General features: G+C 37.4%; 1 protein-coding gene across 1 annotated transcript; it reads left to right on the top strand.

Annotated features, from left to right (window-relative positions):
- The first annotated feature begins 916 nt into the window (after positions 1-916).
- adra2c (adrenoceptor alpha 2C) lies at positions 917-3,769 on the top strand. The gene has a single exon (XM_028803077.2). It carries the CDS (start codon positions 1,576-1,578, stop codon positions 2,863-2,865), a length of 1,290 nt encoding a protein of 429 aa, XP_028658910.1. The 5' UTR covers positions 917-1,575; the 3' UTR covers positions 2,866-3,769.
- The last annotated feature ends 22,445 nt before the right edge of the window (positions 3,770-26,214 follow it).

The raw sequence follows: 26,214 nt of genomic DNA on the forward strand, positions 1-26,214 counted from the left end.
GAAATGGGGCTTTATCAAGCAATAATTCTACAAATAACCATGCAACCCACTAAAAACCCATTAAATGTCATTAAGGATGAAGTATTTTAAGAATGCAGGGATGCTAAAGTATTTTTAAGTTAACTATAACAGGTTATACCTTTAATGAATGAACAAGCACACCGAATGTTACACAAACTGTACTGTCACATATTTCAGAAATGTCTGCTTTTCTCATCATTTTTCCCTGCAGTTTCAGTCAAGTTGTTGGTATATCTATAATCTGCTGTCAGTTTGCACAGTTCTCTCCAGGTCTGTGTCTGTTTTCTCTATGAACTCCTATCTCCCTCCATACATCATAAAAGATAGAGATTGACACATAGGTGTATGAGTAAGTGTGCAGTACGATGGGCTGGTTCTTTGTCCAGGAGTGACTCCTGCTTTGCTCCTGATGCTATAGGGATGGGCTACAGCTCCCCTTGAACCTTGCCTTGGACTAAGTGTTTTCCAAGAGTTGAATGTTGGATGGATGGGTGGTTGTATAACTATGTCTATCAGAAACGTTAGCACATATAAAGCCTCTCTTGGAGTTCATACAAATAAAATTGACAAATTTTTTGCAAGGAGCCAATTAAATTATTTCAGTAGCTGAATTATGTAACTTGGATGCTTAGGGAATACACACTAAGCATTTATAATTTATAATAAAGTACAGATCCATATGTCAGAATAGGATAACAAGAAAACTTTCTAATCCTTTTAACAAATACAAGCTTCTCCAGCACTCTAAATCATATTAGTGTATGGAAAGGGCATGACGGAGCAGACATAATCGCGTGAGCTGTTAATTGAGACCAGTGTCACAAGAGTGACCTCGTGTGTTCAATTTACAAAACATAATGTATACACCTCCTTCTGTCAGTACATCAGACAAAAAGTTACTCAAAAACATTCAGGTGCTGGGCGTCTTCGGGTCAGCTAGCTTTCTTGTAAACAGCCTAATTCTCTATAAAAGCCGTTTAAAGATGCTCCCTTTAATGTTTTCTCAGTTTGAAAGGCCCTGCCAGTAAAGGTCGGGGGCGGAGCGGCTCTCTATTTCTAGTTTTAATACGAACAGCACGTGGATATTGCAAAAGGCTGGCAACGGCAGATTGTTAACTGCATTTACAGCTAGAGGGAAGCAATGCAAGCTCGTGGACGAATGGATGGATGTGCGATTTCTCCAATTCGTGGATTAAAGGTAGCTATTTCAGCGGAAAGGACTTAAACTTTTGGAGACGGATGACACAATGTGCTTGTATTTCGTTTTTTTCCGTGGAGTAAGGCATCACTTATGTAAGCATATGCATCGGAAGCCAGTTTAACTGTAAATGTAAGCCATTAAATTGTATTATTAATGTTTTAAACTGCTCCGAAAAGATAATACAATAAATGACGGACCTTCTAAAAATAGACATAAGCTTTACGCGTTTCAAATTAGTGGACTGCAGTGCCTCTCAATAAATACAATATATGTATATCAGGTAAAGGCAATTGGAGTACCTTTGAGACAATGGCAAGCCCAGACGGTCGCTTTTACTTTCAACAGTGAACACCATGGATTTTCCGTTTAACAGCAGTAGGATCAACACGCCGCTTTTGTTCTCCTCGGATGCCTCCTCCTCTGTGGTCGCCCAATACTCCCAAGCTGCCGTGGCGGGGCTGGCGGCGTTAGTAAGCTTTCTGATCATCTTCACAATTGTGGGAAATGTTTTGGTTGTAATTGCAGTGTTGACAAGCAGGGCTCTGAGAGCTCCCCAAAACCTGTTTCTGGTGTCGCTAGCCAGCGCAGACATCCTGGTTGCCACCCTAGTGATGCCCTTTTCCCTTGCTAATGAACTTATGGGCTATTGGTTTTTCGGGAGTGCCTGGTGCGATGTGTATTTGGCGTTAGATGTACTCTTTTGTACATCGTCAATTGTGCACCTGTGTGCAATAAGCTTAGACAGGTACTGGTCAGTGACACAAGCTGTAGAGTATAATCTCAAACGGACCCCCAGGAGAGTAAAATGTGTCATTGTGGTCGTGTGGCTCATTTCTGCTGTGATATCTTTCCCTCCTTTAATTTCTATGGACAGAGAGCCCGAAAACGAAGACAACCCAGAGTGTAAATTAAATGATGAGACGTGGTACATTCTGTCTTCCTCTATCGGATCTTTCTTTGCCCCTTGCGTTATTATGATCCTGGTGTACATACGCATATATCAAGTCGCCAAGCACAGGACGCGGAACATGTCAGAGAAAAAGCACGGGACTGACTGCTCCTCCCAGACTGAAGATGGGCTAAGCAGGGGCACCTCTTTGAAAGCTAACGAAGAGAAAGAGAATGGACACTGCCCGTCTCTACCCACGGCCTCGGTTAAGTCACCGCAGACAGGTGATATAGACCCGGAGGACAGCAGCACTTCGGATGGGAAAGACAAAAAGGCACCGCACTTGAACTCTAAAAAGGAGAGGAACACCCGCAAAAACAGCGCACTGTCCAAACAATCCAGCCGCCTGTCCAGGTCCAGTAATAAATCAATCGACTTGTTTTCCTCCCGGAGGAAAAGGAGAAGCACAGTCTCTAGAAAGAAAATTTCTCAAGCCAGAGAGAAACGGTTCACTTTTGTCCTGGCTGTTGTAATGGGCGTGTTTGTGGTGTGCTGGTTCCCTTTCTTTTTCAGCTACAGTCTGTACAGCATCTGCAGAGAATCCTGTGAAATCCCCGACACCTTGTTTAAATTTTTCTTCTGGATCGGATACTGTAATAGTTCTTTAAACCCAGTCATTTATACGATTTTTAACCAAGATTTTAGAAGAGCTTTTCAGAAAATAATGTGTAGGAAATGGAAAAAATCTTTTTGAACTTTGCTTACTCCACAAAAAGTATACTGTATGTACATAGACTGCTGCTGAGTAATTATTATAAGGCCTTGACAATCGAAAACGAAATGTTCAAATGAATTCTTTTAAAATGCACTTCTGAAGCACACAAATGTTAACACTGTGCTTAGTTCATGTAAATATTTCCATAGTGATTCAAAAGGAATATTAACTTTTTAAAAAGGGTTAATTTCTTTTAACCCATTAGTGCCAGACATTATCCTGTGAGAAATCCTTTGACAATGTAAAATGTATTGATGTTGTGACCAAAATTTCATTTAATGTACCATTTTATCATTTAAAACAACCCAAGATGGCAAGGAAGGAATGCTAATGAAAAGACAACAAATATAGGTAACAGAATACAGGGACCCTGGTTGACATAGTAATTGTTTGATTTTATACTACTTTTTTGATAGCTCATCAAAGAAAGCTCTAATTGCACTTCTATAAGGAAAAATAGTCCTCCTGTCTGACTTAATTACATTTTCCAGAACATTTCTGAAGAAACTAAAATTGTTTGTTTCAAGTCTAACATTGGGCTGTATAATCATGCTATGACACTTGTTACCTTTTAGAAGCGAATTACAAGTTTATATTGAAAACTAATATGAAGCCATTTTTCAAAAGGAACTATTTTTCTTCATCCTTTATTTTGGTAATAACTATTAAAATATGTTTATTCAGGATGCTTTGAAAATATGAATATTGCCAGAAAGACAGAGCAGAGCCTATATTTCCATTTTTGAAGAGTAATAATTTTTAAAATGTTTCTTCAAGTACACAAAAAGTTAAATGTCTGAGCTTACTTACAGCTGATCAAAATTTCTGTGCCAGGGTAACATGCTGTTTACGTCATATCTAAATAAGCTTATGCTAAATATCTGAATTATATTAAAATGTTTTAATGATACATATTTGCATTTTGCATATGGTAAAGTAAATCATCCATCTTCCAAACCTGCTTATCTAGAGCAGGGTTGGAAAGTGGGAAGGTGGAGCCTATCATAGTAAGTACGGGCACAAGGTGGGAACAATCCCTGGATGGGGGTGCCAGTTCAGAGAAAACCACAACTAAGCCCAAATAAAACAAGTTTTAAAACACTGTTAAAAATCATGGATACTGCTTTGCAAAGCATAGGTAATTATACTTTCAATTGTCCTTTATATTGTATTTGACTGGACAACTCTTGCTTTTTACAACCTAAAAATGACAAAAGGTGAGTTGAGAATGTATGACTGTTAAATTTTAATTATGCAGAGCTGGGGCTATTGAAGTTTGAGGTAATGCTCTGTTCTAGTTTCCCAGTACATGGTGGTTTTGTATGACAAAACATATCTCATGACCTTAATATCTGTGCTTTGATGTACTCTGAATGAGCATTGTTTTCTGTTCTATTGTTTTTATTTAAATGTTTTAGCAGAGGTGTGGTAGACTGCTCTATTGGCCTAAAATACATTTGCCTAAATTATGAAAATAACATCACAGAAGGGTTGCCTTGAGAAATTAAGAATTACGTTTAGGCAAAGCTAATCTCAGTTAAATAGAAGCAGGAACTTAAAGGTGTGTTTTGGAGTGTTTGCTCCTTGCAGGAAATCCCTCTTGGATGAAGGGGCTATCCAAGTCTCTCATGACACTCTGAAGTGTTCAAGGCTTTACTATTTCAAAAGGGAATATGAGTCAGGACTAGAGACCTCATGTAATGCATTTGGAAGTAGGAAGGGATTCAGTAGGTTTAAATTACCAAGGCTTAATTCTTTGCAGGATGTCCTTCATCTTGAAGTACCTTTGTAAATGTAACTTGCTTCTTTTAAGCAATTGTTAAATACAAATGTTTGGATTAAAAAATATTTAAGGGCAATCAAGCCCAATGATATTTCTTTTATATTTTGTAAAAGCTGAAAATATTCTTTTATTTTTCAAGTGATCCCAGAATATTCTGGAAAGATGGTTAGAATGTTGATTGAGTTTTATTCTAAACATTTATTTGAATGGTAAGTGCAATTTACACTAAAGGGAGAATCTTCTCAGTAAATAAATAGAGCCTAAAGGTATTTATTTATTGAAGCATTTAATGTTACTTTTATTACAAGCACTTGTACTATTTATTCACTCTTTTATAGGGGAAGGGTGATAAATAAAACATTTTGTGCCTCAGACTCAAATTTGTGCATTTATTTAGCATATTAATTCAATATGAAGGTAACATTTCAACTACAGTACACATAAATATAATGTATTGTTTGGGATTTCTACCTCTTTTTGTAGTATTAATTCAAGTATTTATGACAAATGCTTTTTTTTTCTATGCCTCTTTTGATCTTCCATCCTGACACACTGCATCAAACAAACCTGAAACCGTCTATCTTTCAACAAATTTATTAATCACAAAAGCAATATTGGTCATTAATTACCATTAGACATCATAGTAATAATAAACATTTTGAAGCCTAAGAAGGACAAAAGTTTTCTGCTTAATTTATATATTTGATATTGAATGAATGAAAGTGATATGCTTAAAAGCAGCCATTAAATCACAGTACATCATTTTGTGTGTTTTATTTTTATAAAAGAGAGAGTAATCAAATAAATGTAATATAAACCATGCATTCAACCAGTCACAATATTTAAGAGGTAAACAAAGAAGCTGAAAATCAATACAATATTATATAAATGTTTGCTAATTTATTCATAATACCCTGCGTTTTTTGCAAGGGTCTTTCATAGGCCTGTATTGTCTTTTGGTAAAGGTTAATTAACTATCAAATAGAGACAGAGGGAGAATCTTCAATTAAGGACAATCCCAAGGTCAATTAAATTTACTGCATACTAAGTAATTATACATTGTAAAATTATTGAGAAATTTAAATAAGCAATTGTATTGCAATATGGACATCTCTAAGTATAAGATTAGCATTATTCAGATTTAATAAAGGTAGTACAGTTTTTAGGGATAATAACTCACAGCTCCAGATTCTTGTGTTAAAATCCCTGGCAACTAGTTAGCACATACTCTCCTCTCTCACCACGGCTCTTCAACAGGTACTCCAGTATCACAAGTAATAGTTTGGAATCTCTAAACTGGCTCAGAAATCCTGAGTATGGGTATATGGGCTTGTGTGTCCTCCCCAAGCATCAGCCCCTGTCTTGTGCTTCATGTTGCCAGGACAGATTTGGATATTCCATAGCTCTGTAGTGGATTGAGACATCCTAGAAAATTAATAGATATTCAGTAGACATAATTTCTGTGTTAACATATTATAATTTATGCACACGTTCTAATCATTTTAGTTTCCTTTGAATATTTTAAACAATGCTGAAGGACTTTGAATAATGCTTGACTGTCAAAGAAATAAAAAATGAAATAAGATGCAGCCTCGATCCATTAGAGAAGAGAATGGAGATTAAAATTGATAGCCAATAAAAAACAATTCTACAAAACCTCTGTATGACACACTGTCTTTGAGTACTTTCATCTAGCAAATTATTCTACAGAAGTGGGCCAAGAAATATTGCTGGAGCTCCTTGATGTATATAGCAATATTCCTTTATAATGCCTCACTGTGACTGCTCTCTTATTTTTAACCAAGTCAGAAATATTCAGTGTGTGTATTTGAGGGAGGTTGTTCTTGTTGATGATTTCTGTAAAACAACAAAGTTTCGCCCTTGGCACAAATAAAGTACTCCTATCTATCTATCTATCTATCTATCTATCTATCTATCTATCTATCTATCTATCTATCTATCTATCTATCTATCTATCTATCTATCTATCTATCTATCTATCTATCTATCTATCTATCTATCTATCTATCTATCTATCTATCTATCTATCTATCTATCTAAATTGCATTGTAGCTGCATTAGGGACCCCACCCTTTATGGGCTGCTAAGAGGTCAACAGTTTGAAAATTCTGAGGTTACTAAAGGATGCTCTAGCCCAATGCCCCTGTAGGCGTTGAACAGCAACTACTGACCCTTCAAGGGTTCCAGGTCCTAGCATGAAATGGACCCAGTGTTCATTTAAATTCAGAGTCAGCAGGAGAAATAAAGCATAGTTTCTGTGGCAGTAGGAAGTGAGTTCATGATCTTGAAAGACAGCCAATAAAAAAAACATGCAGAGGGATTTCTAGATTTGGTTTCTTTCACCTTTTCATTTGTGCTTTGAGTTCTTCCTGAATTGATCATTCCCTTATGTGTATTATTTTTTTTATAAAACTAATTTTTTTATTATATATTTGCAATTCATATTCCAACTGTATATAGATTCCTGGTAAGTGTTCTTGTTTGTAGCTAGTATTGTCCACAGAATCTATGGCATTTTTTCTTTGCAAACCTACTAACTCTGGTGACTTCCACATGGAGGTGAAGAGCTATAATGCTTGCTAAATCCTTAAATAGATGTGTGAGAGTAAGAGGAGAGGAAACTGCAAGAGGCAGTCAGTGTTATAGGCAGATGCAGTGATACTGAGATGATGCAGCTACTCGACAGACCCCTCCATGGGCAGTATTCAGCAAAATGAGGCAAGTCTGCACCAGGAGACACTCATTGCTTTTTGTGAAGGTACAAGGAAGGTGTCAGTATGCTCAGGGGAACATCTGGTAGCTTGTTGTTTCCCTTGTCAGCTGTGCAGAAATTGTACGTAATATTTTTTAAAATTTTATTTTGATTGTTGATACTTCATGTACTTTATGCTTTGCTGGCAAATATTTATAATTTGTTCTCTGACTCTTAAAACAATTAAATGAAGTGATGCAGGAACAAAACAGCTATAAAATGAGATTTGGCAGAAATAATTTTAAAAATATATAAACCTATGTAGCAACAAATAAGGATAGATGCTAATTTTAATGTCGTCTTCAATATGTCTGTAATTGTTTTCCTTTATGAGTGAAGAACTGTAATGAATTTTTCATTATGCATTATGTCTCTAGAAGGAGCTGTCAACTCTGCCACACAGAACACATGTGCATAGTGATAGTTTGATTTATGTTGCTCTTTTTATTTATTGGGATCCCAGAGAGATTCACACTAAGCTGATGTCTCAGATCATTGCACATCCAGCTGTATCCCTTGTGAGACAGGTTACTGTAAGACCTTCCTTTCTGGAGTAGGTCTTTAAAGAAAGAGTAAATCAAGCATTCCATAAATTCATCATATCTTTATGAAAACAAAGGTAAAAATTACTTCTTCTTTTTTTTACTTAGAATTACTTTTTTTTTTTTTACTAAAGTGAAAATATGGTACATGGAGTTGTTTTTTGGCCTTGCTCATTAAAATAACTAGCAACTGGTCCAGAATATCATAGTGTTTATGTGTTTAAGTATAACATATGATCAATTGGTTTTCTATTCAGAATTAATTCTTGACTTGTGCTCCGTGCTATCAAGATAAGCTGCAGCTCAATGTAACCCAGTAATGGAAACAAACACCCTTAAGGTGGGTGAAGGGATGGAATAGTACCACTGTATTATTTATGACTAGCAATGGTAAATACTTTGAAATATCAGGACCTTAACTAAGAAATTAACTCAGGATGTTATTCAAGGCTTGTTAAAAAAAAAAAAAAAATCAAGGAAAGCCGATTTGATCATTTCTAAACTTTATGCCTGACTGTACCACATAGTGTAGAATGGATGCTTCACATCTTAACTGAATTTTTCAAAAGGAAGCCTACAATATCACTGTACATTTCAGCAAGAGTGGACAGACTCTGAGCTGCCAGTCCCAGTAGCAGCAGATTTTCATTATAACCTTTATTAACCCAATAGCTGTTTTCTGAATACAAAACACCCTTTATTATTATTAGTATTTAAGAGAAGTTGACAAAACATTAGATGTACATTGTAAGAAGACACAGGAAACATCGAAAACAGTTGGGGCATCGTACTGATTGTCATATATTGTATGAGCAAACAGAAAAATGATGGCAGTGATCAAAAAATCATCTTGTTTAGATGTAAGCCTTCTTCAGACTGCCCAAAAATGGTATTTGAGCCAGTTATGATGTCCGCAAGCTGGAAGAGGCAAGTTTAGGAGGGCGGAAACCCGAAGTGACATCAGAGACAGAGGAGCTATCAATCATCCTTTCTTCAGAGGGAAGAAAAGAAAAGGCGTTGGACAACAGCACCACCCTCTGGCTCGGAGTGTAACAGATATTAAGTGAGCCCTGAGGGTGTCTCTTGGACACACGTGTGGTAACATTTTATAGTAATTATAAACTAAAATTTTATTTTTTAAAAGTACTTAAGCTCCCTATACCTGTTGTCCTGATAGCAGATTAATAAAATCAATTAAGCTTTAAAATTAATGTTTCCATTCACTTTAAAAATTGCTTAGTCCAAGTCAAAGTCAAGGTTTTCAGTGTTATTTCTTTAAAAAATAATCAGAAAAGATTATAGACATAAGGAACTGCTAACAATACTTAAACATTGGTGAAATGTACATAGTCTGATGTGCCAGGATTAAGTATGTATATATCTGACTCATCTACTAGAGATACCAACATTTAAATTCTGTTACATTCTAATCTTCGACAAGTTTTATTTGACTCTTCCAATTAAGAAAGCATTTCTAGAGGAAGTACTTAAATTGTACAGTACAGACAGCCTTAGTGCAAACCTAGAGTATAGAATGCAAATTGTCAAAATCAAAAACAACTATGGGCCTCTTGAAAACTCAATTCTATTCTAGTCAAAGATTAAACATCTACTTAAGACACATTTTATATTAGATATATTTGTGACACCAATACACTGCCACAATATATGTGACTGCCATATAATATACACAAAATGAGCTTCTATTATCTCAATAGGAAGTCCAAAACACAATTTACTCTTAATGCTTCCTACTCTGAATATTTAAGAAAAATATAATTGGTTCAGATTTTCTTAATACCTCACCTGGTCATTAAAATAATATGTACAAACATTTATTTTCCTGCTTGCTTAGAGACAGAGGTGAAATTGTGGATGCTTGGTTAGAGGTTACTGTTAAATGGCCATTTTAAAAAATGCTCTTTCTTGGAGCAGTCCAGGGAGAGAATCAAATATCTTTTGAGTCTTGCCATTCTCCTCTCATTGCCTACAGTCAATTAGATAAGAGGGAGTTCTGCAACGGGACTAAGAAGAGCTGTAATTTGTTTTCCAGGACAGTTTTTCAGGGTAGCAGCTTCAATAAAGAAAGAGAAAATTGTGATTAATGTTTGTCCAAATAGGATTGGTTTCTCCGATTATGGTATTCTAGTATTTAATTATGTCAACCTACAGGTGGATGGCTTTTGGTATTGATTGATAATCACAAACCTGAGCCCTGAAGTCTGTACAGCATCAAAGAACTGGAAGCAATAAAGAGAGAAATATATTAAATCTTTCTTTCTGTATTGTTATTTTCCGAGACCAAGCAGTCAATAGTAAAATATTGTGAACTAAGGCAACATTTAGTATGGCTTCTTCAGTTGGTGTGAAAGCAGCAGATCTCATTACACTGTGCATGTAGAAATGGCTAATTGCACAATATCATACAAACTATTCATCTCTATAAGTAAATATATATTTAACAGTTTCTAATAGTGTATACAAATGATCAGTATTGTAAGTATGTTTTAAATGACTTAGTGAATGCTGGAAAATAATATGACAGAATTAATTCAAAAGGGTATACATCTATTAAATTACAGAGGACATTTTGATAAAATGCAGTCAGCAAATGGACTTTTTTTATTTTAATGGTGCATTTATGATAAGATAAATAGAAAATGTTATCTTGTGAAACTTATTTTTATAGTTTGCTTGTAAAATTAAAAATTGGTATTCAGTGGAAACAACAGCCACCAACAAATGAATTCATCATTTTTTTAAAAGCATATTTTTTTTACTGCATTTCTAAATAGCTCACAAAGCAAATGACATTTGCATAGTGGTTGCATAGCATATACAGTATATAGCATTGTGGCATGGCAATCATATTTCCTATAAGGGACTCAAACATATTATGAGTTTTCCAATTGTATTATAAAGCCAGACACAATCTGATATATTAATTTACTCTATTTTTAGGGGTTTTTCACTTCATTCATTTGCAATGGTATTTATGCAGGCTGATATTTCATTTTTGGTAATTTGGGGTTGTCATTTATTATTTCAACATTTTTGTATTACTTTCTGCTCAGCAGGAGCTAAGTAGGATAGATAGGCACTGATATCTGGTCGTGAAGGGCCAGTTTAGCAATGCAAACACAACATGGCTATACAGTAAGGTAACAGGTTTTGGGTTATTTGTTTAGGGTTTTTATAGGCCAGTTATAGGCTTACACCACTGAGCCAAGACAGCTATTTACCTTTTAATACATTACAGCACCTTTTGTAATTCTTGCCACTTGAAAATCGTCAAAAAGGAAATGTACCCCTCAAAACAACCAAAAGTTAGGCCTGTCTTCTTCACATGTCTGAATTCCCTTTATAGGTCTACTCAATCCCAAAAAATATTTTTTAAATATCAAAATTTCAAAGGGAGAAGTGGGAACCATAAACCTCTAGTCCCAGAACAACAAAGCAAAATTTCTTTAAAATGTATAGAATTTATTAAAGATTTCAAAAAGGGAACTCAAAAATCTAATCAAAGTGTGAGGCAAAAAGAAAAAGAACCAATAAACAGTACCTTAAATCGAAGTTAAGGTTGGAGCTAGTAAATCTAGCTAGGTCAAGGAAAGGAATCAAAGACAAAGATGCCATGCCAAAAACTTCATATTCATCTTCACCTTTGGCTTAAGTATTATAGAAACTAGTAACCGTAGCTGTTTAATTAGGTGGCTCCAGCTCCTTAGGCTCCACATTCAGGAGACAGGGCAAAGAATAAAGAAAACTAACAGTTATACTCTTAACATAATACAGAATTGAAAAATCATGAATAAGCACCTTATTGAACATTTAAAGTACAGCCTGAACAAAACCACAAACAGAATCAATAGCATAATATACAAAATAATATTTAAAAAACAACACAAAGATTAAGTAAATGACGAACATACATAAGTCAGAGAAGAGACCCTGACTGAAATTTAATGATACTGACATAAAACACATTTCTGATTTCCTTTTGCATGTACAATATTATTAATGGGATAGGTTCACTGCTGTAAGCAAAAAAAAAAAAAATACCCTTAAGACTTTCATACACTGACACATTTCCTGTTTTCTTTTGTGATATAACATGCTTTAACACTTTGAGGTGCGAGTTAGTCTTATCTCATTGATCCTGTCAAACATGACATACGAGATAAGTTGTATGTCAGTATACAGCCACTATATAGTCACTTGCTGGTGAGCTTTGCTGTCTCATCTCGATCGCCTACTGTTGTGCTGCCATTTAATGGATAGCCATAGAATTGTTTGTTTTTTTTCCCCCCAATGGCAAAAACTTGCAGATAATAGTGTTAAATATACAGTATACAGTTCGTAGTTGTGCTGTTGAGAAAAAGGTATAAAGCTTCTGATGTTTTGAAACAACTAGATTTATTGCAAGATGAATATTTTGATGTTAATGATATTGACCGAGCTAGTGAGAATCAATTGGATGATGAGAAATCTGAAGGCACTGGCACTGATGCGGATAGCTGCCTTGAAGGAGTTTCTTTAATGCAAGCTGTCTGACTTGTCACAACTATCAGGACAGCAGTACATGGATAGTCTACCATCCACTGAGCACAAGCAGTCACCAACTACCAAATGTGTTTTGTGCAACAAGCATGGACAGTGAAGAGAAACACTTTATATTTGCACCACATGTGCCTCTTAGCCTGCTTCTTAGTCATGTTTCTGGTGAAAATAAAGCAATTAATAGTTTCTTCATATTTTGACAGAGCTATTGTTAAAGATGTTTCTAATACATTTCTTTACATTTCTTTATGAGTTTCAATACAATTAATTATTTTTCATATATTCATAGACCTGTATTGCAGCATTCTGGTAATAAATAGTCCAGCAGTCAATGTGTTAAAAGAATTTACAAGCTCTTCAAAAGCAGCAGGAACATCATCACACGGCATAAAACTTGAAGTTAATTTTTTTATGAACAACAGATTTGTCATTTTTATCAATGTCCACCAAATTAAGTCCCTGCACTTTTCTACAAAGCATCTGCCCAAGATGGAAATAGCAGCCCATTAGCTGAGCACATTTGTTTTTGAATTAATTTTTCCTGGTGCACATTTGTCACTGCAATATTTTGCTTTCATGCTTTTGTTAGTGCACTGTGTGCTAAGCCACAACCTGTAGATGATTTTATTGTACCTTTTTGTTATGTGCAGTTTATTTTGCTCATCTGGGCAGCTACGAGTTTGTTTCTTCATAATTTGCAAAGCCAAGGGCACTGAGGCAGCAGCTCTTTGTCCTTGAAGGTTGCAGAGCTGTCCAGATAAGTATAGGTCCCTATGAAATCTGTTTTATTTTTTCACATATTCCATTTTTTGTTTTTTTTTTTCTAATTTTTGGTTTTTCATAATTTTTATTTTTCCTTGATTCTGATTTTTTTTTTATCATTTTTATTTTTACTGTAAGAAAGTAGCAACAGCAACAACAAAACAAACAATAGTGAAATGGCACTTTACGTTCCTTTTAATGAAACAGCACACTAGTACAACTGTACCTTATTGTACCTAAACATAATGGCTAGAAGTTCAGGGCATAAACTAATGAATAGATTAAAGTTCAAAGCATAATTGAAAAAATACATATATAAATATTATAACTAAAAATAAAAATGTAATTCTTATGTTTAAACATCTGAATTCAGCAAACTAACAGTTATTTTATCTTAACACCCTTAATTAGTACAATTTGTTTTAACTTGGAGCTGTGCTAATTTGGATTATTTCCATCTCATCCCATTGAAGTACATGATTGTGTGGCACTTGGTGTTTAGCTCACTGAGTGACTCTCTCTTGTCTGTGAGGAGAGTCTTATATTTACTAAAGCTCCATTCATAGTCAACTGAGCTGACTGGGAAGTATATGTAGGGCAATGCTATCTCTGTCACCCTTGGAAAACGCAGTCTTGCACCCTTCCAGTAATCAGCCAGCTCCACAGAAAAAGAGACTCTTATTTGAAGCACAGTGTAAATAAGCTGTCCATTCTTCAATTACCTCGGCTTTTGGATTCATCAGAAGTTTCAGTTTTGTGTATCTTTTATTGTGTTTTTCCATAGCAGGGGCCTGCCTGGGATCAAACACTCTGACCAGCTTATATACCTCCTTCGCAGGATGGATATCCCACTTAGCAAAGGCCAGTTAAAATGCAACATGCAGGTGGTCAAGCACTTCTCTCTTCTGTCGCATGCCCATTTGATTCAACAGCTCATCAGTTTTGGCACCAAACCCATAGGTTTTTGTAGTTCTGTTCATCAGATAGGAGCCCAGATGCTCCATAATGTTTGCTGAGACTGCAGTAGGACAGTGAAACTATTCCACCTGGTATTTCCTGCCTCAGGGGGGCTTTTGTCAGCACAATCTCATTCAGTGACAAGAAGGTTGCCTATCTACTTTTGCTGGTAGGCTTCTTGAAGTGGTCTGTAACCACTGCTAAAATGTCATTAAGATTCAGCTGGTTGTTGTGAAGGGACTGAAGTACTGCCTGTGAAAAATTGGAAAAGTTGCAGCTCTCCATAAAGATCACATCTGCCAGAAACTACTGGTCTTCAGTACTTGTAATTGTAATTATTTAAATTATTTCTAATGATTCTTAAACCTTTAAATGTTTACAGATTGAAAATGTACATCATTACATCTGTAGATTAAAAAGCTATACATCTGTAGCGTCATCTACTGCTTATCTTAAAACAGTTAATTACAAAACAAAAGCTAACTAATCTAGAAGACGCTAAATCCGTGAATCAAACAGGAAAAGAAGAAAGAGAGACGCACTTTTAAGGGCTCGTTGCATCTGAGGAGAAGCCCGCTGTTCTGCCCAGGTTTGTAGGTGCAGAGTTTATAACTAAAGAGGCAAAACATTTATCAAATCTGGAAACATCTTTTGTTAATTTTCAAAAGGGAACCCGTTAACAACCAGTGCTGTTCACTAATAACATTTTTCTATGGGAAAGGCTGTTAATACTGGTTAAATATAATTTAATCGGTTAAATGATTTACAGTAAATATATCCCGTACAATTAGAACTGCCTACATAAAAGAATTATAATACAGCCAAATGATTACTCACCTTTCACTTTGTTGAATACGCTGTGGTCCTGGCTATCAGTGGTTTCATCAACTACAACATCAATTTTCTTTCCACAGATCTTTGGAAGAATGGCGTCCATGTATTGTCCAAAGACACAGGGCAAATGAGTTTGATGAAGACTACTGTTATTTTCTGGCAGCGTGTCTCCCTATTTACAATGCTTAATAAAGAAAGGACACATCTTCATCATTTTTTTGCACACAGGGCCATGAAGTCCTCCACAAACTGGCGTCTTGCATTTGACAATTTTGTTCTTTCCTCTGTTGTTACCTGAAGGGGAACACTTATTGAGCTTAGTTTCTCCTTGTTCTTGAGATGGTTTTGAGATTTGACATGGTCATTGCAAGTATCTTTTCGTGTCCAGTCTATGGTATGCTAGCAAAACCTGCAGAAGAGTTGTTGGCTAGATTCATAAAAGTTGCTGGGATATTGTTGTGCCGTGAATTTTGCAGTTAAGCTTGTGTTTCTTAGTTTTTTTGGACGTAGTTGGGGTATCTGATACTGCTCACTTCAACATTTCTGTTTCATGCAGGTAGCTAATTCGCGTGCCTTTAATGAAAAAACATACAGGAAAAACACGCAAACAGATAAAGGCACGACTGGATTTCTACGAAGAATTGCAACAAACTAGAAAATAGTATCTGAATGATAGAACTACGAATTATGCAATCATTTAATATATTGTGAAGTTTTGTAACATTCCCTCCTTCAGTCTCTAAATTCCTCACATTTCCTTTTTTAAATCTAAAATCTGTTTGTATGCGTTAATTCCGTTCGTGTTTTCCGCATCATGGAAATCATAGGGCCCTATAAGTGCATAAAAACAGTTAAAGATGTGGTTTGACTTTAGTATGCCCAGATCAATATCCCAATATCTACCCTTTCCACAACCAAATGTAACATAAAAGCAAAATATGTTGACTGAGTCACCTGGTTTATAGCAGCATTATAGCATCTCCCCTCTGTATTCTATGGGCGGAATGGTGGCTCTGAGGCTAGGGATCTGCACTGGCAATTGGAAGTAAATGCCAAAGGGGACTCTGTTCTGTTGGGCCCTTGACCAAGGCCCTTAACCTTCAATTGCTCCGTCCTGGGTATGACATTAATCTGCATCCATCCCTGCATGTAGGCCCTCCAACCTGTAGGGAAACACTTGGAGTTGGTGGCAGAATTGTCACTTCAGCCACCATAAAAAAACCACACACTGTTCCACTCCATCTGAACTAGTGTGGTGCTGAGGTGTCACCCATTGCATGGCTGCACTCGGGTCCTAATCTGGGATCCTGAGTTGGTTTGTCGTGTGGTGGGTGCGGCAATGCACTGTATCAGTGCATGCTCCTAATACCTACCTTACCTCTGTATTCTGGGCATCAGGAAAAGGCATAAGCCACTAGCGTCTGAGTGGGTAGCCACTGTTACCTGCCACATGTAATGACATGTTCGCTGTTACAATAAATAGTACAGGCCATAAGAAAAACCAAGGGTTCAGCCAGTTAACTTACCAATAATTCAGCCAAAACATATAGTACCATCATGACTGTCAAAGCTACTTTGCCTTAAAATAAATGAATCACAGTTTGACTCAGGCCACTGAGCCACACTATTTGTCAGTCTCATCTTGGCATTACAGATGACTTCTGCGTTACTGAAATGTTACTTTTCATGGTTAACAGAAGCAGCTTCATTCTTGCTAGGTGACCTTATTACAATATGAGTGTAGTGAAGTGTTTCAGTTTTGTTAGGAAAAACATACACTACTGCAAATTGCCTTTTTATGTTGTCAAAAACATTGTTTTGTGTATGTGCACTCACACCATGCAAAAACGTGCAGGTGACAGAACTGGAGGTAACAGAGTTAAAGATGCTAAGATTTGCTTTGGGTGTGACAAAGATGGATAGGATTAGAAATTAGAAAGTCAAAGAGGCGAGATTGCGTTGGTTTGGACATGTGCAGAGGAGAGATGCTGAGTATATTGGGAGAAGGATGCTAAGGATAGAGTGCCAGGGAAGAGGAAAAGAGGAAGGCCTAAGCGAAGGTTTATGGAGAGAACAAGCAGGTGATGGGTGTAACAGAACAAGATGCAGAGGACAGAAAGATATGGAAGAAGGTGATCCGCTGTGGCAACCCCTAACGAGAGCAGTCGAAATAAGAAGAAGTGATAGGTATTATTTTTAGCGTGAGTCTTCATTTAGCAGGTTTTGCTGCATTTCCCTACTTGATAAATATATGCAAGCTGCCATGATAAGTGCGCACATTTCGGGCCTCTTTTTGTCCATGTGCAAGCTTTTTAAATGAGTCAGCTGAGCACAAAATAAGAATACTAAACAACAAAACACCTTAAAATATATAAAGTAAAATAATGTCAACCTGACTGGCTTATCAAAAAAGATTTGACATCCTGACCAAACCTTCAATTCAAGAACAAGATCACATGGCTCTGTCCCAGTGATGACACAGGCCCATCACGTGGTCGTATCATTCATACTGCATGGCCCCACCACCTTCTGACACCATGATGTGGTCACTATATTGGGTCCCAGGAAGCAATGGAAGATAGTCTGCAAACAAAACAAAAAATTGTAAAAAAAAAAAAAAGAGAGGAAAGAAGCTTCAAGTAGCTGGAGATCATAACACTCGCTAATGAGGTGCCCTGATGTATTACATTAACTTTTATTTGATAGTTTTGCGTTATAACGTTATTCTAATTTTATTTAATGCTCTAGCAAGAAGGTTATTGGTGCCAATGTAATTTGTGAAATTTTTTTCAAAGATTTGCAATTCAGCTGAAAGAGAGAAAGAGAGACTACTAGGCAGATGGGCAAATGACAGCTGTAAGTCAGGTTAGGGAGATGGGCGGAAAACATGTGAAGGACACACAAGCAGGTTATTTGAAAAAGTGCTGATGTCTGCTTGACCAATATGATTAAAATAACCCAGAGTCTTTGATAAATTATGAGAACAGGTGAAGGTATTAATAACCAGCCAGTTCTTCTGGTAGTTGTCCATATCTGACATGAATTCTATGAATATGTAATTATGTGAGTGTTTATAATGACAAGGATCCTGCACGACATCAGAAATGTCTCACTATGCCGCCGACAGTCAACACTGGATGGGACATGTGTGTGTCAGCATTCTCCCACTTGGCTGGAATGTCCCTTTGCTTCTCTCTGGCCTGATATGTATGTATACAGGATTATCCATTATATCCTGGGAATGAATGTTATCTTTTTAAAGCTAGTTAAATACATACATCTTTTTTCTACCATATCTCTCTCCCTCTCTCTCGTAATTATTTTCTGCCATGGGTACAAAAGGGATGGTATTGGTTCTAGTCAGTTCTGCATCAAGAAACACATCCCAGGGGAGGAACAGTGCCCCCTCCTGGATATAAATGCCTACACACTTGACATCTTCCACTACAAAATATCATCTGTGATCATTGGACAGAAAATATTTTTTTCATTTTGTTAGCTAGATTGTTACAGCTTTACCCATTGCTTTAGTTGCTAATCAGGATCTGTGAAAATGTGCTTTTTCTTTAAAAGGTTGTAAGCCTCATTTATTTTCACTGAAGCAAATGATTTATGTATATCAGTAGCTGTTAGTGGTGTCTAGCAATGGAAAGAGTTCTAAAAGTGGATGATTAAAGTAATGCACACTTGGACACATACAAAAGTATTACTTATAAAACAACTTATAGCTAAAAATAGTTTATTTTCATTACATTATGTAAATGTTTAAAACTTCCCAAATGGAAAAAGTTTAATAAAGAGATTGTAGCAGTGAGTTGATGGCCTGTTGATTAACTTTGTGAAAGACCTTAAACATGGAGGCTGAAATCTGCACTGTCAGATTCTTCAGCACTCTGCTGCCTGAAATCTGTTGAATTTAAGAATTGCACACAACTGCACTGCACTTGAGAATTAGAAAAGCACACCAACGTGCCCTTTACGGAGACAGTGTTATCAGAAGCAAAATTGCAGGAAACTAGTTGATAGACTCAGGTGAGTCTTGGTTCAGGTTTAAACAAGTGAGTCAATATTGAGTTTGTAATTACAGGACAGGAGGTTGAATGTCACAAAAGCTGGCACATCCCTGTATTTTTTTTAAACCTTTTTTCTTTTTCTCCAACTTTGCTATTTAATCATTTCAGTAGAATTTTGTGGGCCTTTCACTGAATTCTGTCATGATGGGTGCTAATTTGGATTAATGGTTTATGTTGAAATTATACCTCACAATTCATGGCTGAATGTTAAATATTGAAGTGTTGGTACTTGAGTATTTGTCCTTTTTAAATTTGTACCTATAATGTAAAAGAAATGTATCAGGCAAGTAAATTAAATTTGATATGATAGGAAGCTGTCTTTCTCACAGTTAAATTCCTATAGTTTTATCTGTCCGAAATCCATAATTTTATAAATAAATGGAAAATGAAGGTTATGGAGGTCAATCATATTTTTCTATGATGGACAGCAGAAGAAACTTTATATTGCAGAAGCTTCAATGCAGCTGCCTATTTCCCTTTACACAAGACCTACTAGATGATTTCTAGTAGTTGTTCAGTCCTATCATTTCTGTAGTCATCAGCAAAAAGAAGTGCCTCCTAATGCTGTCTTGATGTTGAAACCCTATAGACATTTCAGTCCTGTCTTCTCAAATCTACAAGCCAAACAATTATGGATTCTCTATTATTTCTTCATATAACTGTCCCACCACTCATATTTTCTTCACAGCTTAATAAGATCACTGGTTGAAGTTGTCATATTTGAAAGATATTAACTATTCTCTCCACCTGTTTGATAGCTTTTGGTTTTGCTGTCCTGACTCATCTTTATCAAGAATATAATTTTTCATTTTTTACAGAATCCTTTCTTAATAATGAAGGTCTCATTGCCCTGAGACAGGCATTCTACATATGTCCAGTCCAGGACATTCCCAAGGACAGTCTCATTTTACTGGCAGAATGGATACTTAACCTCAACATATTCATTTTGATAACAACTTTGATCACAAGGTCAATGGATTCTCATTGAGTACTAGGGTGGGAACCTAGGTACAGTACCATATTCACCCCTTGGCAATTTTCACATTTTGGTTTTATGTAACATTGAATCACAATTGATTTATTTTGGCTTTTTTTACACTGAATAATAGAAAAAAGACTCTTTAATATGAAAGTGAAGACATATCTCTGCAAATATATATCTATTATATTAAAATGTTTTCCGTTGTGTCCACATTATTCAGCCTTGACCACTCCCCTCCACACTTGCCCAATCATTACTCCTACTGCGCACATCCTGTCTCCATACCACCCTGTGACACTCTTAGTGCTGCTAACTTGCCCTTCAACGCAGTTGGTTATAATTGCAAGGCAGAAAAGCGAATTATCTGTTCAAGAACGTCAGATTTTAGATTGTGATAGAAAAACAGTGGCAAAAGCTGATAATGAATAAAGAAAATAAACAAAAAAGAACTGCATATAATAAAAATCAAGAACAAAGAATCGACTAATAAACAAGAAAGAGAAAAATATCCAGAACAATATTTGAACAGAAATGCAAAAAAGCAATGTTTATATAATGTAAGTTATAGGATAAGTTGTTTTTGACAAGATGTTAATGTAATAAAATTTTTTATTTACTTTTTTACTTCTACTTTTTTACTTTTTACTACATTTTATTATTCATTGCCATTTAAAATAGACAGTTATAGTGAAATACTCAAGTATCTGATTTTCTACCTATAATTACTAGGAGCCAAACAGTCTTCCTCCTGCACCCTGCATACTCTTCTATATACCAACTTTAAATACAATCGCTTTCTCTAATGGAGGGGTGCACCCAACAGCCTTCAAGCGGCTCAGCCACAAGACAATGGATGCTCAGCTCCCACCCCCAGGGGTTGGTGAGCGAAGTCCCCTAGTAATACAAAAGCTTCTCACAAACATAAAACACAAAATAATTGGATTTGAGTATTCAATCCAATTGAATTGACACCAAAATCATTACAGGTGCAGCCAATTGTTTTATGAAGTCACATAATTACATAGAGTTCAGCTGTCTGTAATCAATGGGTTTCAATTGATTGTAGCCTAAATGCACCTTTTATGTAAAATCTAACTTGAGGTCAGTCATTATTGTCACCTAACCTAAACAATGAAGACAAAAGAAACTCCAAGAAACCATATGAAAAAGTAATTGAAAATCCCAAGTCAAGGGATGGAGACAAGAAAATATCAAGTTGGTGAATATCCCTTCAACTCCAGTTTAATCAATCTTGAAGAAATGTGAAAGTGTTAGACAGCTGTAAATCTACCTAGAGCAGGCCAGGCACAAAAACTAAGTGATCATGGAGAAGATAAGTGACAGAGTCCACTAATAAACTCACGATAACTGTGAAGGATTTAGGAGCCACATGAGTTTAGAGGTACCGTGCATACAACAACCGTTGCCCGGGTGCTTTACCTGGCACTGCTTTATTTGAGAGCAGCAAAGAGAGAGACACAGTTAAACACACACAAACACAGAATTTGCCAAAATTGGGAGACTCTGGAGTCAGCTGGAAGAAAGTTCTAAGGTCTGATGCTCAACTTTTTGGCCCTCAGACTAAATGCCATGTTTGGTGTAAGTCAAACGCTGCATATTAACATGCCAAACCCCCAAGCTCGGGGGATGCTTCTCTGCAGCAGCCCCTGAAGGCTTGTCAGGGTAGACTGTAAAAGGAATGCAGCAAAATACAGGGAAATCCTGGAGTCTGTAAGAAACCTGGGCCCTTAAAGAAGATTAGTTTTCCTGCAAGATAACGATTCCGAATATAAAGCCAAAGTGACACAGAAATAGTTTAAAAACAACAGTGTTAAGGTCAAGGAGTAGCCAAGTCAGAGTCCAGACCTCAATGCAACTGATAATTTGTGGTTGGACTTGAAAGAGTGCTGTTTTTTTTTTAACGATCTCCATGCTTGACCAATTTTACAAAGACAAGTGAGGAATAATTGCAGTGTCAAGATGTGTAAAACTGTTAAAGAACTCAGTGTCATGGTTGGAATGGCTGCCAAAGGTGCATCTACTAAATAATGACCTGAAAGGGGTGAATACTTTTTTGATCAACTGTTATGTGTTTGATATTTGTAATTATTTTAGGCCACTTTGCAGAAATTTTTTTTAACTTCAACAATTTTTTGTTGATGAGTGTCATAAAAGCTAATGTAAATTACAATAAATCTATTATTCAATGTTGTATATCAAAATGTGGAAAACCTCTATGGTGGTGAATATGTTTTTTTAGGCAATGTACATATCAACCTCTGCATTTTTCCCAGTTGATTCTGGGGTTCGTCAGGGGTGTGTTTTTGCTCCTACTCTGTTCAGTGCTTGTATGGACTGGGTGTTGGGCAAGATTGTGGGGTCCAGCGGCTGTGGGGCATCTGTTGGTGAAAAAAGATTCACGGATCTTGACTTTGCTGACAATGCTGTGATCTTCGCGGAGTCAATGGAGGCTCTGATCGGGGCGCTCAAGAGACTGAGCAAGGAGTTTCCAAGTGTCCTGGATAAAAACCAAGATCCATGCCTATAATGACCTCTTGGGCGCAGCCATCAGCAGTGTGTCTGTTTGCAGAGAGAGTGTCAACCTTGTCGAGAGGTTTACTTACCTTGGCAGTGACATTCATGTCTCTCGTGACTCTTCCAATGAAGTCAGTAGACAGATTGGGAGAGCATGGGGGGTCATGAGGTTGCTGGAAAGGGGGGTGTGGCGCTCTCGATATCTATGCAAAAGGACGAAGGTCCAAGACTTTAGAGTCCTGGTGCTTCCTGTCTTGCTATATGGTTGCGAGACATGGACGCTGTCCAGTGACCTGAGATGAAGACTGGACTCCTTTGGTACTGTGTCTCTCCAGAAAATCTTTGGGTACCGTTGGTTTGACTTTGTGTCGAATGAGCAGTTGCTCAAGGAGTCCCGAATGAGGCACATTACCTGCATTGTGTGGGAGTGTCAGTTACGGCACTACGGCCATGTGGCGCGTTTCTCTTAAGGTGATCCAGCTCGTAAGATCCTCATTGTTGGGGACCTGATTGGCTGGACCAGACCAAGGGGTCGCCCACATAACACCTGGCTGCGGCAGATAGAGGGTCACTTCCGGAGGGTGGGACTGGACCGCGTGTCTGCCTGGGGGGTTGCCAACCAGGATCCCGAGTTGTTTCATTGTGTAGTGGGTGCGGCAACACACTGTACCAGGGCATGCTCCCGAACTTGACTTGACTTGAATGTACAGATGTCAACATCTTTGTTGACTGGGTAGAATCACCACTTCTTTTCTTTCTATCTAGGCTTTGTGCAGGATTTGTACAAACAGTTTACCAACAATTGCATTGGTACTGCATCCCGCTTTAATTAACTATAGGAATTCATTAATAATTTTACCGATATCGATCGATCCATCCGTCAGGTTCATAGTCCACATATCTAGCACACCTCTACCATTACTTTACCTCAGTCTTTCTGTCATCTTTCATCTGTTTATTACAAGATAACTCACACATTAACATTCTCTACATCTCTTTCCATTCCATACTCACTAAAAATTGTCTTCATTTTTCACAATTTCCAGGACTACACTACTCCTGTCACAATGAAGTTTACTTCTGTGATTAAGCACACAGGTAAAGGAGTTTCTTCATCAACAGAAGATTCTTTTCTCATGTTGTGAACAGCACCATCAATCAGCTCGGAACATCCATCTTAAAAGGATCACCAGTAAAGAATCCTGTATTTTGCCGTTCCTCCCTTTCCACCCTAACACTCCTTCTGTCCTACAGGTCATTAAACAAAATTTCTCCATTTTGCAGTCATAACCATCCACATAAGCCTTTCCTACCATCAACCTCCTAACTTTTGCAAACTTCTTATATGTAGGTCACCTAATAAAGCAGAGCTACATTCCCTGCAAGGCAAATACAGTATGTTGTCAATAATATTGTATCTGGCCCGCTAGAAAATTTTAAATTAAACAGCAGGCCTCACGCCAGTCCAAAAAATCTTATTTACTGCATATCTTGCAGGAAGAGTTCAGTCATCTACATATGTGAAACAGAGGTGGCATGCAGATCGGTTCAGGGACCACATTCAACCTATTTGAGTTAATAGCCTCACAAAGCTTATTATAGGACATTTCACATCCCTTCATCATAGCCACACTGATCTCTCAGTTTATGTCCTTTCACTAGAAAAAGCCAAGCTCATTTTCAGCCTTCAAACACATATTTCTCCTGGACTTAATGACTGACTAACTTTTTAATCTGTAACTTTGTATTTCACTTCTTTCATCTCCTCTGGTTTTGTTCCCTCGTTCCCATCTGTCGACCAGGGACCTTGCCTGACCAGGAAGCCTGGATCACGGAAGGACTGGGAAAGGGGCAATATCTCTCCTGGGCGCAAGAGGGCAGCACCCCTGATTTCCGTCAAGGACCACTGATACGGAGCTGGGAAGCTCAACCCTGTGGGGGTCCGTGGCCCAACCAAGGGGCTGCCTGGATGGTTCCTGAGCCCTGGAGGACAGCACTTCCGCCACACCAAGAAGTGCTGCCAGAAGACCATCACCGAGCACCTGGAGCACATCTGGGGCATGATAAAAGGGGCCACCTCACTCCCTTCGAGGAGCCATAGTTGGGAGGAGGAAGACGGAGCATGCGAGAGAGAAGTGGAGGCGGCCGAAGAGAGAAAGGACTGAGGAATAGTGTGTGTGTGGGTGGAACCAAACTGTAAGTAGATTGTAAATAAACCCGTGTGTTTTGGACATTGGTGTCGTATCTGTCTGTGGCCGGGCTATCTGTTACAATATACTGTTTGCAACTTTCTTTTTCACTTTTAGTCACACACCTGATGACAGTTACACAGGTGAGACACCATGTGACTTATATTTTCTTTTCAGCCTGAAAATAACTTTTTTCCTTTGCATAGTCCTTCACTAAATCCATAGTTTTATTTGTATTATATTCAAACTAGCCAACCTGCAGTGTAACATACGCCGCATAATTATGTATTGATGGGTGAACACTTGCTGAACGACACAGTTGTCCAAATGGGGTGGGTTTGTGGATACCACTGTGAGTGAATGAAAAGATGGACCTCTGGAGAGAGCAACATACAATTGTCCGTGACTGAAAGCAGGATCGTCTGTGACGATGGAGGCCATGCTGGTGAAAGTTACTTCGTCGGTAGGGATAAGTTTCAGCACTTGTTCATTAAGGTGTAGCGAGTCTTCATTGTTGACGCTTAATATAGCTTGCGTACTGAGTTGTTCCGGAGTCACAGTTGAGAAACACTTTTTTAATGTCTTTTAAGCACAGGGAAAAAAATTAATATGTGAAACATCCGTAATGTAATAAGCCACCAAGAAAAGTAACATTGCAACAATGCACGCTACGATCCGATCGCTGTAAACAGAAGTGAAAACAAAATCGAGGCGGGTGCATTCTTTAACTGCCTTGTAGCGCAATGGTAGTGCTGCTGTTTTGCAGTAAGGAGACTGTGGAAGATTTTGGGTTCGCTTCCCGGTTTCTCCCTGTGTGGATAGCGCTTTGAATACTGAAAACACCGGTATATCAATGTAATGAAGTATTATTATTCTTATGCGTCCAGCGCTCTCTCTCTCCCGTGCCTGTATGCGTGTGTGTGTCGCTCGCTCTCTCTCGCTCGCTGCACGTGTTCCTGCAGGCATACCAGTAAGTGAATGAAAAGATGGAACTCTGGAGAGAGCAACATACAACTGTCTGTGACTGAAAACTGGTTTTGGCAGATACATGCACATCTTTTTGAAAGTTTGGCCCTGTGCCTTATCAATTGTTATCGCAAAGGCAAATCTAACAGGAAATTGTCTTCGTGTTAAAGTAAAAGGCAAATTATCCGCGACAAACTGTTTTACACGCTGCATACTAATGCCGCTTTTTTAATGTTTTTTAAACAGAGGGAAAAAATGAACATTTGCAAAATCCGTAACGCTGCTTTCAGTAAGTACAATGCACACGCGTTTAATTTGTCAGCCACTTTTTGCCAGCAGTCTTTTCTGGTTTGGGCTGCTTTTGCAGTGTTA

This window comes from Erpetoichthys calabaricus, chromosome 5, assembly GCF_900747795.2.
Source record: "Erpetoichthys calabaricus chromosome 5, fErpCal1.3, whole genome shotgun sequence".
Lineage (NCBI taxonomy): Eukaryota > Metazoa > Chordata > Cladistia > Polypteriformes > Polypteridae > Erpetoichthys > Erpetoichthys calabaricus.

Bases quoted from the DNA above. Each gene is read 5' to 3' on its own strand.
- adra2c (XM_028803077.2), top strand. From the start codon at position 1,576: ATGGATTTTCCGTTTAACAGCAGTAGGATCAACACGCCGCTTTTGTTC.